At 39.6% G+C, this 13,143-nt stretch overlaps 1 protein-coding gene across 3 annotated transcripts in view; it reads right to left on the minus strand.

Annotated features, from left to right (window-relative positions):
• The window catches only part of MID1 (midline 1), a 168,155-nt gene that overhangs the window by 21,783 nt on the left and 133,229 nt on the right, over positions 1-13,143 (minus strand). For all 3 annotated transcript variants that reach the window (XM_063126371.1, XM_063126369.1, XM_063126370.1), the window contains exon 4: positions 2,075-2,182. In XM_063126371.1, coding sequence (XP_062982441.1) covers positions 2,075-2,182 — 108 coding nt within the window. The remainder of the gene's footprint in view (positions 1-2,074; positions 2,183-13,143) is intronic.

Raw genomic sequence — 13,143 nt, forward strand, 5'->3', positions numbered from 1 at the left:
ATCAACCACATAGAGGTTTGTGGTTGTTATTTTGGTCTTTAAATACGCTAATGCTACCAGTCAGGTGAGCAATGCAGTCACTTTAGCGCTACAAACAATATGCGTAACTACAGTGTATACTGCAATTAGCTTTGGGTGTGTATGGGGCAGTAACTGCATTTTTCAGGTGTAAAATATAAGCAGGAACTGTGCTGGGGGGAAATGCAGCAATCCCACAAGGCAAAAGCACTGTCATGCACAGCTCTTCTCATGTTCTTATGTTAACTTCAACATCAGATGTCTGGAAATGGAGATGATAATGTCTCCTCCTGCTCTTTGCTAAATTATGGAGACCTTTGATATTCATTTGTAGAAGTATTAGAGCTTCCCTGAAATTGTCTGGGAAATTTTGCGCAGGCTTCAAGTTGACCAAAGGCAACCCTAAAACCCTTTTTAAATGGGAAGAGTCCAACTCAGTTGGGAACATTATTTTATGCCGTGTACACAACAATTACATTTTTACTTCCCAGTCCATTACCAGAGCAAGGTCTTAGGTTACACGTTAGACCGGGAAAGCAGAGGCAGCACAAGTAGGGCTAAAACATAGAGGTCTTGCTGTATAGAAATCTGTTGCTTAACTGTGTGGTCAAGCTGCTAAGCAGCTGGTGAAACACCTGTTTAATTTGCTGGAAAAATGTATGACACACACACCACTCTTCTTTGGAAGATGACTGTGTGCTTCTATTGTCAATAGAAAAAAAGACTGATGGACTAAGACTAAGCCTTGTTTGAAAAAGGAGTGTCTTGTTAAAGCATTTATTTTCCATAGCCCAATAGCATAAAGCATTGAAAAGAATCACCTCTGTCAATAAAAATCTCCCGTTTCCTTTAACGCAAAGCTTGGAACCAAATGAGCCTTTCTGACTCAATGGAAAGTTTGCCATGAACTTTGGTGAAAGAATGCGAGTTCCCACTGCAACCATGTAACCAAGGAGATTATACAGCAGGTTGTCATACGAGATCCTGGAGGGAGCTGTATTTAGTTAATAGCGTAAAGAGGTTCAGGGCCTGTCAAACAACAACGTGGGGAACTGTGGTCTTCAAACATATTTAAGTCAGCTCTTGCCTACAGGGCTTTTTATTTTAAGTTAATTGGAATATCTTGACAGCTAAGTGAACCATTTAACCTACCCTTGACTTTTTTTCTTGTCAAAGCTTTTCCCACACAGGGAGAGTTTATGTTTGACTTCTTCAAGCTACTTTAGCAGTTAAAGATTGAATGGCTTGCAGTAAAAAGCAACAAGAATCATGGTCAAACTGATTTCACAGTTAGCTAGGTAACCAATTTAAAGCTTGAATGAATATTTGAGATTTACCTCACACAATAGGTTGACATCAGAAATAGCTGTACTACAGTTATTAAGAAATGCTATTTAACTTGAACTCGTTTTACATTATAGTATTAAAATACTTCATTGCATTCCTTCTTCTGTAGCACACATGCTATAATTTTCCACTACTGTGCTCAGCCTCCTCCCAATCTGCTCCTACGACTTCCCTTCCCCTTTGTAATGGTCATGCCAGGAAGGCGACGTTGTATAAATAACTTTAATAAATTATTAAAGTATCTATAGAATGAAATATTAATGCACATTACTGTAATTCAAGCTAGCAGTTCTTATGATACAATCAATTATTGCCCTGGGCAAATGCCCTCAGATTTTATTCGCAGAAATATATTTTTGTTAGTACAGTATTGTATTAGCAGCTTTGGTGAACTAAAAACAAACACACACACACACACCACGCTTGAAAATATTTTTTTCTTTAAACATTAACATTGCATAAAATAGCATAAGCCATCATCAACAGTATAGACATTCAGCAGATTTTAAATGATGACTGAATGTTTGCTTAACGAGTAGTGACAGCATGCAGTTCTTCCTTCTCCTAAACATAGTGCCTGTCAAGGAGGTTTCAAGGACTTGTAAGCATTTCTTACAACACTAAAGCAAGAAGTAAGAGAACTTATGGAGCATGAACTATTTAGCAAGAATGTTAATCTATATGGGAACCTCCAAGGTAAAATTCTTACCTTCCCTTCCTTGATTTTTGTTCCAATTATCTGACGTCTTTGTTGGATTATTTCAATAAGCAGGTCACATTCCTCCATCAGCTTGGTTTCTTGTCGGGACGCGTTCACCTAAAGAGCAAATCAGACTATTGTGTAAAACTTTGTTCAGTTTGCATTGAACTTATGGTGTGAACTCTCTTTAATTTTTAATAAAGTAACAATTTCAACAATTTCTGCATTTGACCCAGGAAATAACCATTGGCACAAATAATGATAAAATATGGGCAATATTCAACAACGTGAAAGCGGACATCTGCTCGTGTGAAAGAACCTTTTTCTCCCTGCCGTAGTAGTTCTGTGCCCCAGAAAAACCTGCTCTGGAAGGTCACCCAACCTTCCAAGAGCAGATTTTCAGAAGGGGGCATAGAGGATTGCAGCAGGGAGGAGGGAAACTGTTTTACTGACAGATGCCATTGTATTAGCAAATAGACACAATTTGATTTCACCCTATAAATTATACAATTAGAATAACCGGAGAACATGTGAAATCCCCCTCCACACACTATCTTCTACCATGTTGTTTTCCCGGACATCTTTGCTCATCCATCACACAGCCGGCCCATTCTAAAAGCTAACAGCAAACTCATTCTCTGAGTATGGATCTCTATGGAGCAAAAGCAGTCATGCAAAAGAAGGAGGTATCAGAGAGCTTGCAGAAGTACAAAAGAGGAACCCCCTGTCCCAACAGCCCAATGACGAATGAGCATGCTCACTGGCCATGGAATGCTGAAAATCAATGGGGTGGGGTGGGGGAGGCGGCGGAATGGAACTAAGTATCCTGGAAGGTGGGCATTGCTGGCTGGAACCCCGAGAAGAAGCACTCCACACTGCAACATTTTGTTGCAGATCCCACTTGCAAGCCCTAAAAGCCTTTCTATGAAACAGAAGAAGCAATGTTGCCACGTGCCATGTCTGGCAATGTTTTCTGCGTCTGTGGTGGCTTAACGACGTGCTACTGTACCCACACACATCATCACTGTGAAGCAGCAATTGTCCATTGCTTTGCAATAATTACTCAGTGCTTACTCTCTCCATAGGACCTCCACGTGGAGCTCATATGAGCTTGTTAGGCCTCAGTATCTCATCCTCCTAAGCATGCTTGCTTGTAACTTTATTCTGCTTATTGCACACTTCACCTAAGTCCTTCTATGAGATTCGATCCACTGTCACCTTGAATCCTCACTGCACCAACTCCACATCTGCCCACTTTCCTGAGCTCCGTTCTGCCCCACTTCTTTCAGCTGTTACTGGTTCTACCTTCATACTAAGCTTCCTAGACTCCAGCTGTTCTACCAGCCCAGCATTATGTCCTTACTCTCTGCCCCACCAGAAAACCATAGTAACCTTGCACTTCCTTCAAAGAGCATGCATGCCTTGTTTGTTAGCGTTCTGACACCCAACAGCTTTCCACTAAGCTGCTAAAATGTTTGTAAACAATTCCATGTGCTATCAGAATAGTTCAGCTATTGACAGGTGAGAAGCAGAGAGAATAAATTTTTACTATCCAGTCGTTTCTTAATATTTTAGAAAGCTAATGGGAAATGTCATGTCATTGTGACATTTAGTGATAAATTTCAATGACTGCTTTAAAGGATGAGGTTCATGCTACGTATATACTACCTTCCTAGCAAAATAATAAAATATAGAATTACATTTAAAACACAAAAATGAATTAATCAAAACACAGTTAGAAGCACCTAAATATCCATATGTTACATAATATACAATTGAAGTGTTCTTTTTTTTCCAGGGTTCTGGTTCTGACCACCTTGGTTAAGGCATGCTTGCGTGAACTGTTTGCAACTAACATAAGCCTCTTGCAAAACATAACCCCCAGGTCTGCATGTTTCACTTCAGTATAATTTCTGAGTTGCTCAATTAAATGATTTGATGCACTCTTAAGGCTCCGGTCTGATATGTAATCCTATATGCATATAAACAGTGAGATTTACTTCTAAATAGGCACGTATAGGATTGCAGTGTAAATGAATAATTCCACACTTTTTCTGAATGAGGCTAAATAAATGCAAATCTGAATCTGCAAGTTAGATGTCTAAAAGTAGAAAGAAAGATTCCCAGAGTGTTAGTAAGGAGCTTGAGAATGCAAACATCATGTCAAAGGTAAAAAGAGCCAGCCATTCTTGTTCCATTACCTGAGTACTATGTGGAACATGTTTTCTTATTCTTAAAAAGGGATAAGGTGAACCTAAGTCTATGGCCACAGCTAGACCTAAGGTTTATCCTGGGATCATCCAGGGTTCGCCCCTGCCTGAGCACTGGATCCCCTGTGTGTCACCTAGATGAACAGATTTGACCCCTGGAAGATCCAGGGATAAACCTTAGGTCTAGCTATGGCCTATGTGAATTCTCCAAAATCACTTAAATCTAACTGGGGCAAAGAGGAGATTTTCATACTTCAAATCAGCATGCTTGCAGTGCAGTTTTCAGACTGCTTGTGAACAACTTATGCCTAGTAACTCCCTCTCTTTTTATGGTGAGTTTATGACGAGATTATGCCCTTGGTGAGTTTGTGACTTAAAACTTCATGCATCTTCTGAGGCCTCCAACCAAAACACATCAGGTGTATAACAGAGCTGGGCTGAAAGGGAACTTTAATATCCTCACTCACTTGCAAGTTGCAGGAACATTGCATGTTCCCAAAGAAACCATTCCAAAGCTTGTATTATTCTAACAGCCTCATTAGTGGAAAGGTGGTGGCCCCTACAATAACTCAGGCCATAATGTAAGCAAGAAATATCTCTTGCCTCATTCTTGCAGTGAGATCACTCCTCCCTTAACTTCAGGGGACAGTCAATTTCCTCCAGATGAGATGAGCTACCACTTTCTCCACCAACTTCCACTGTTTGCTTGTAGCGCTGTGGTGAAGGTAAATCGATTTGCATCCCATGCCACACTATTAGTGTCTAATTATTAGGGGTGAATTGTGTGTGCTAGCCAAAATCCTGATTACAAAAATGAACTATCTCAATAGAACTGGCATTTGAATGACAAGCGTTTCTTTTCATACATAATCCAGTGTTTTCTAGAATGTTGGTATAGAATACAGAACTCTTTGACTAATCTAAATGGGACAATTTCTCTCACAGTAAACTGCTTTGGAGGTACAGGAACTAATACATTTACCGTATGAGAAGGTCACCTACAACTTTTTTTTAAAAAATGATTAAAAACGGAATAGAAAGGATGACCAGCAGTTTCTCATTTCAAGTATGCCTGAGGCTTTGGTTTTCATATTTTATATTTGGGCCTTAGGTAGTGCTGGTCTCACTGTCTCCATTGTAAGAATCAGAAAATAATTTGAATTAAATCTCTAATCCTATACTGACTTATCAGGGAGTAAGCTCTACTAAAGTCAATCAGACTTACCTTTGAGTAGACATGTATAGGACTGCGTTATAAGGTTTTTATTGCCAGGCTTACATGTGGTTTCCCCAAACAACTGTGGCATTTTTGCTTCTTGAAGACCCTCAATATTTCTTCACTGGAGGGAGCCTTGTAATTGGTTGTCTCTTCAAATACTATCTGCCTGGTCTCATGCCCAAGGGCAGCCGGGACCATTTTTATTCTAGCCTCTCAACAGATGTCTCCATTTTGACCTGATTTGGACAGATTCCTCCATCTTTTCCAATCGGGTGAATGGTGCTACCAACTTTTCCACATACCAGAATCATATGGGCTTTCCCCCTGAGTCCAGATTGACTGAAGCTTGCTGCTAATTTTTCTATATTTATAATGAAATGCATATCCCACCTTTCTCTCCAAAGGCAGCATAATATCATTTCTGGGTGCCGCAAGAAAAGAACAGAAACCATTGTGTAAAAAATTGTGGTTATCAATATGGCACAAATCGGCAGCAGTCCTTATCCCAAACTATCTTTTCCCAAAGCAAACTCCTTCCAGAAATTATTCTATTCCAGATGGCTGTTGACGCTGCAGTGCCATGAGAAAGGCCCTGAAAGGATCTAAATAGTAGGTAGCAGAAAGGACAGCACAGGTAGGATCTGTAGGACAAAGGACAGCTCTGCAATAACACAGATGTTGCTCCAACCATAGGCAATGCTGTATTAATCCTATATATCCTAGTGAAGGCTTAATTGTTGTGATTCTGCTGTATAAACTCTAGTTGTGTCCTCTGCTAGTGTTGGTTCCAGGTTTTTTTTGGGGGGCAGGGGTGGGGGCTGAGGAGCTTGGGTAAGATATTCTCAGTGTGGCCCTAAGTGAGCCCACCATTTTCTCCTTGCCACTATTGTCACTGCACATTTGCTTGCCTCTCCCTCTGCTCCTGTTCCAGAGAGAGAGGGAAAAGAACGTGGAACTCATTGATCCTCCCCCTTACTCATGAAAATATTTGCTTATTAGGGCAGGTGAACAGGCAGCAACAGCAAAGAAAAGCAGCAGGGCCAGGAAGCTCTAGTGATTGGAAGTCAGGCCTCTACTAGAGCCTGTGCCTTGGCAGGGGCCAGCAATGCAGGCCCCTGATTCTGTTCTGCCATCTGCTTTGCCAAATCGGAGACTGCAGAAAAGTGGAGGTCTTGGGCAGTGACTATATCGATTATTAGATATGGAAATGTGTCCTTTTCCACAGGAAGGCCTATTGATTTATTTCTGTACTTTTGACTGGTGTTTTGGCTGGGATTCAGATACCTCTGAAACAGATAACCTCTGAAACACCTTGAGGTCACTGTCTGAAGTCTGGGTCATAAAATTAGTAAACTGTAATTTCTACCATTATGATTTTATCACATCACAGTATGTGGGAGGAATAAATAAGTACTGAAGACTCTATTCCAAAAAGTTTGGTAATCACCCTAGAATTTGAACTTAAACTGACTTACTATTTGGATTAGGGATTAGACTAATGCCACTGAAATATCTGCCTCCCAGCTGTTAGTTTAACAAATTATATGTTCCTGAAAGAGGGGGGGGGGAAAGCTTTTACATTCACAAATGTAAGTTTCTTTGCTGCTGGGTGTACTGAAAGGTAAATCAGTTTTACTTTGTAAACAATGTCCAGACATGCTATTGTATGTAAACAATGTCCAGACATGCTATTGTTTCTACAATATATTCTGCTTCTATAACTATGAGCTGAAAGATTGAGCTAGTTTAGCAAAAGGCCTTCAATATTGTAAACAGAAAGGTAGGAATTTTTTTCCCCCTTGTAGAACCTGGTCTGACACTACTTTAGAAGAATGTTATTTTCCTACTGCTGCAAAATTGCTGTTATATGCAATCTCTTAATTTGTCAAAATGGCAGAGCTTCTACAATGGAAAATTGGAATGTCACTTAAGTATGGTCTTCTGGATTGCAACTCATGTCTATATATTTCTGAGGGTGGAACTCTCCTGTGGTTCCGATTCTAATATGTAAAACATCTGCATGAGGTGGAACAGAAGATGAGGAAGAAAAAAGAGAGTCAAAATAGCCCCTTCCTCTCCCTCTTTCCTCATGCTGATAAAAAAGACTTTAGGGGAAAAGAATCACTGAACTGCATGGAAAGTGTGGTTCTATACACTCCGGATATAACTGTCTCTATATAAATGCCCATTTCTGATTCCTGCTGCATCTACGAAATTGAATGTATACAATATATATGATTATAATACAGTGTATTTTTTGATAATCACAGAATGGCTTGTTTGTACTAAAACCAAACGTATAACATGTTACATAATTAATCACATTGCAACAGCGGGCAAAACACCACATGCTATCCTTTCTCTCATTATCAACTGGGTAGATAAATGTTCTGAACTCCCTCTTAAGGGCTTAGGCATTGTGTAAAGAGATCACTAATTATTACCATATTGGCATGAACTCCATTTCCTTCAAGTCATTTTCTTCTGCTTATCGTAGAAGATTAAAAAAAACCCCTCAATTATGCTAAAGGAAAGGAAGCAAGACAAATGACTGCTAATTGTTCATAATAAAATTCACAGGGGAGACAAGGGAGGGAAAGAAGTGTCTTTCCCCCCATTTATTACATTTTGCTCTAGCTGCAGTTTTCAAACAATCTTCAAGGGCAACCCCACATAGAGTATGTTACAGTAATCTAAATAAGAAATGATTAAAACAAGGATCACTGTGGCTAGATCTGCCTTCCCCTGGAGGGGACACAACTGCAACACCAGCTGGGCAAAGGCGCCCATGGCCAATACCAAAACTTGGCCATTTTAGTAGCTGTGCTGAATCCAAGCTTCATATCAACTTTTTATGGGTGGAACTGCCCCATCCAGAACAGGCTGTACTTCCAGTTCTATTGGCCTGCCTACTCATCTACTGACTTGTCTAGATTAAGCCTCAGTTTGTTCACCTATGTTCAATCCCTCAGTGTACCAGGGATTGTTTAGGACTTTCACACTGATGCCTCCTTGACAGCAGTTAAAAAGGAAATCAGTATAGGTCACAAACTTGTCACAGAGGGCTCCAGATGGTTCCTCCTCACCATCTTGAGGAGCTAAGTGTAATAGTCTCTTAACTACCACTAATAACTCTGCTGGACAACAGTGTGCTGACCCAACAGAGGCAGAGAAGCAAGACTTCATATCTATACTGTCACAGTATATATCCTAGAGAGGAGTTCTAAGCTGTGTTCAATTGGATTCAAGCTACGCTTTCCCCCAACTTCACTCTAGTTGTCTATCCATACACGTCATTGCTTTAAACCCCTCAGAAAGCCAAGGAGCTCAAGCTCTGTGTCCTTGAAGAGGGTGCTTAGGAGCAATAGCATCAACAGCTTCTCTTCCTTCAATAATGTTCTACACTTCCTATTTCCATCCTTAGCTCGTTCCTTAGAAATGTATCTTACATTTTTCCATAATTGTTTGTTTATTTATTTATTTATTTTGTTTTTATACCGCCCAATAGCCGAAGCTCTCTGGGGGAGTGCACAGAGCTTATGCTATATTGAATAAGACTCTGGCTTTTTAATTTTTGTTTTGTTTTGGTCTGAAGGGAAAGCAAACCATTTTGAGTCACACTAGGTTATGCTTCATCTTATTATGTACTCTTCAGTATAGTGTTCCCAAAGAACCTCCAAAGCAAAACTCTATGCTCCAATTTATACACATCAAGGACCAGATAATAAAAAAGAGATTATTAGTCTATATTTTAACCAACCGGATTAATTATCAGGATTACCATAAAAACCTTTATGTTAGCTGCTGCCCTTTTGGCTTCTCAACTTGCCTGAGACTGGAATGAGCTATTCCCAAATTTCAGTTTGTGAATGAAAAAGTAATGGAGCTGGCACTGTGCCACATAATGAAAACACAGTATGCATTATTTTTATTGCAATGAACAAAGCCTTCTTATTGTTTAATACAGTCTATTGGGTAGCACCCTGCCAGCATAGCTCTAATTTTTGCTAAACCACAAACAAGAGATTTTCTAAGCCCATTTCATGGAAAACAGAAGGGAGACATACTTAGCTGTGGAACTTAAAAGAACTCTTTGTTGAAGTCACTGAAATCTTTTTAAGTATTGGCATTTTCATTATTTGCAATGAAATCCTGTTTTTCTAAATTTTCCCCATCTCTATTTCACTCTTTCACATTCCATTTTTCTTCTGGGACTTTTAATTTGACCGCCAGGCAAGAAAAGGGACCATCAGGTACCCCTAAATGGCGCAATGCTCCTTGCTACAGTAATGTTATCCACGTCTGAAGATTTGCCTATCTTGGGTATGCGTCTATTGTGAAGGACAGCATAATCAAGATCACTTGTCCTCCCTTGCTCTTAGGGGTTTACAGAATTTGGATATAAAATAAACAATCACTTTTGACCTAGACCTGTATGCTGAATCCAGTCTGAAGCAATGTAAAGGGAAACAAAGTATAACTGAATTAAAAGAGGAGTATTCCCATTATAAACAGAAAATAACAGGCACAGCTGAGTTAAAGCAATATATAAAAGATCTTTCCTGTTCTGTTTAACCTATGAATGATTCTCAATGGTAGAAAAATAACAAAATTTTCTATGAACACTCATGATTTTTCTTTTAAATTAGTGTTAGAAAACATTGGCTGAAATAGAGGCATTTAAATCATCTACAGGAAAACATGTTCCCTCCCACTCCTCTCCGCTAATTGTTCCAGATTTTTCCACAGATGTGTTCTGATTACGTTGCTGTGCAACAGACTGAAATAACTTCATTCTATTGACTAAATAATACATGCTTTTCATAAATCCCAAACACATTTAAAAACATCCCTCGAAGCGCTCTCTCTCTCTCTCTCTCTCTCTCTCTCTCACACACACACACACACACACACACACACACAAAATAGGGCTCAGTAAATTAAAATCACACACAAAAATAAGTTCACTTTGATAGTTGCTGCAAGACTGGAAGTTGAACAGCTGGCTAATAGTTTTAAAATCAAGGGAAAATTAGGGTAGAACTGGGTGTTGTAAGTGTAAGAAATACCAGACTGCTGCAAACAGCTGACCCACTCTGAATTTCCACTCATGAAGTATCTTCCTTTCCACCAGCAGTGGTCAATGATGTGGAGGAGGACACAGAAATGCATAGCATAATGATGCCAGGTAGATTACTAATTATGATGGCTATATATGACCTCTAGTATCAGATGGCTATATATTACTACTATATTCACCAGTTGCTTGGGAATATGAGCTGTGGGGTGGTGCTGTTGCATGCATGTCCTGCCTGTGGTCTTCCCATAGGCATCTGATTGACCACTGTGGGAATAGAAAGCTAGACTAGATATAAACCTTGGTCTGATTCATCATTGCTCTTCTTATGGATTTGATACAAAGCTACTCTTTCGGCGTTAGTAAAACACTTGAAGAGTTGCCTTCAAGCATAGAATAAAAGTGTGGACAAGGAACACAGAATGGATTAACCATATCTGGGCCTCATCCCCAGATTTCCAGGTGTTTTGTGTGACATCTGAAAAGGAGAAGCTACACTTACACAGCTGTACATACCCAAGTGCTCGACATGACTGTCCCATGATTGTCCCGTGTCTATGCATGTATGCACCAAGGTTCGCCTTTTTAGGTATTGCTCTAAACTTGTGGATATAAGAACATAAGAACATAGGAAGTGCCCTGCTGGATCAGACCAAGGGTCCATCTAGTCCAGCACTCTGTTCACACAGTGGCCAACCAGCCATCGGCCAAGGATGAACAATGCAACAGCACCCTCCCACCCATGTTCCCCAGCAACTGGTGCACACAGGCTTACTGCCTGGAATACTGGAGATAGCCACAGTAAAGATGCCCCCTCCATATACACTTAGATCCCAGAAGTCAGGGCTAGCAGCCATGTTCTGGCTGTACTTTCCAGGCATTTGGGCTACACATGAAGGACACTGTGTGGAAAGGACTTTTGTTTCTGATAATGAATAAGTGCTTCTATAAATCTTTATGACATTTGAATCTGTGCACTTGCCCTCAGCCATGGATTTCAACTTTAAAGCTGCACTAAAAGCTGTTTCATACATTGCCCCTAGCATATAAGTTCTGTGTGAGCTGAAGCATGGGATCCACTCTTGGATCATTATGCCTACACAATCCATCTACTCACCTTTCTTGCAGACAAATTATGTTTGGGATCTAAGTGTACTGTATATGCACCAATCACCTTTGATCTTCTACATGCTTTAGATTGGCATAGACTAAGTGTGCAATCCTATGTATGTTTGGTATGTATGGGACGTTGTAGGACGTTTTCCATCTAAACATGCATGCGATCACACTCTAAGTGATTTGCTTCACTTCATGTAGAGCTTAAAGGTGCAGGAGAATGTATGAACTGGCCCAAACAAGGTTCTGTTAATACATAAACAATATTTGGGTTCTTTAACAAATGCCTGTATTCATTTCAAATACATTCTCTTAATTAGTTTTACATTTACCTTGATTTGGGAGCCTGTCTACAGCTGCTGATTTATGATCTGCTGCTTCAGTGGCCAAGGTGTAGGTAAGTTGACCCTAAGTCTGACTGGCTAAAATTCTGACCAGTGTCATCATCTGCTGAAGCCAGAGAAAACTCCAGATCCTAACCATGTGTATTTTTCAGAGGCAAAATTAAATGAAGATCCAGAAGTTTAGCAGACACTCTGAAAACTTAAATTGCCCACCCTAATCTCTTTTCCAAAAAAATAACTAAAGAGATGGTGAGGTTAATAGGGACCAAAATAAAATAATCCATGCCTACAGAGCAGTATGTATTTTAGATAACTTTATGTGCTTAGCAGCTGCTCGTGTAAGTATACTCCCATCCGAAAGTGGAAACTTGTTCAGGACATCATGGTCTATTCTGCCTTAATACAAACTAGGACCTTCACGGTGAAGGTAGCACAATACCTTCATAAACATGAAGGATGGACAAATCTCTGGATGTGGCCATTGTTGGTAATTTGGTATTGACATAAATGGCATAAAAAAGCCAATCTTAAAATCAGTTCTATCAGTTCTCAATGTAGCATTTTCATTTCAATTAACATGTAAAAATGGTTTAAGTGTCACATGCAAACATGATCACGGATTTCTCTCCTGATAGTAGCATTTAAATAAGAATATAGTTTTCTCATTGTGATTTTATGGGGAATGGGATGAAGTGATATATGAGCTATACAGCTGTTGTTCCTTGGCAATAAAGAACAATCTGTAAAATTAAGATCAAAGGAAAATAACACATCTGCTTACAACATGGCAGCTATATCTTCACAATGGAAGAATGGCTGGTCTGATATAAAACTAAAAGGTAAGGCTCTATCTGTATATTAAAAAATGTAAAAATTAACCCAATGAGAGAGAAAAAAACATATTATTAAAACAATAGTCTCTCCAGAAATTTGAAAGAGCTGCAGTCCAGCCCAGAGACAGGTGCTTTTAAGTCCCATAGGTATCTGTGACACTAATGGCAAAATTCTAAATTAGTTCACACCAAGAAATTTTATTAACATTTATGTAGCACTTTATTTGCTAAAAAGCCATCAAGGCAGAGTATAACATAAGTTCTATGTGTGGATCAGGA

The sequence above is a fragment of the Elgaria multicarinata genome, chromosome 5 (genome assembly GCF_023053635.1).
Source record: "Elgaria multicarinata webbii isolate HBS135686 ecotype San Diego chromosome 5, rElgMul1.1.pri, whole genome shotgun sequence".
NCBI classification, from domain to species: Eukaryota; Metazoa; Chordata; class Lepidosauria; order Squamata; family Anguidae; genus Elgaria; species Elgaria multicarinata.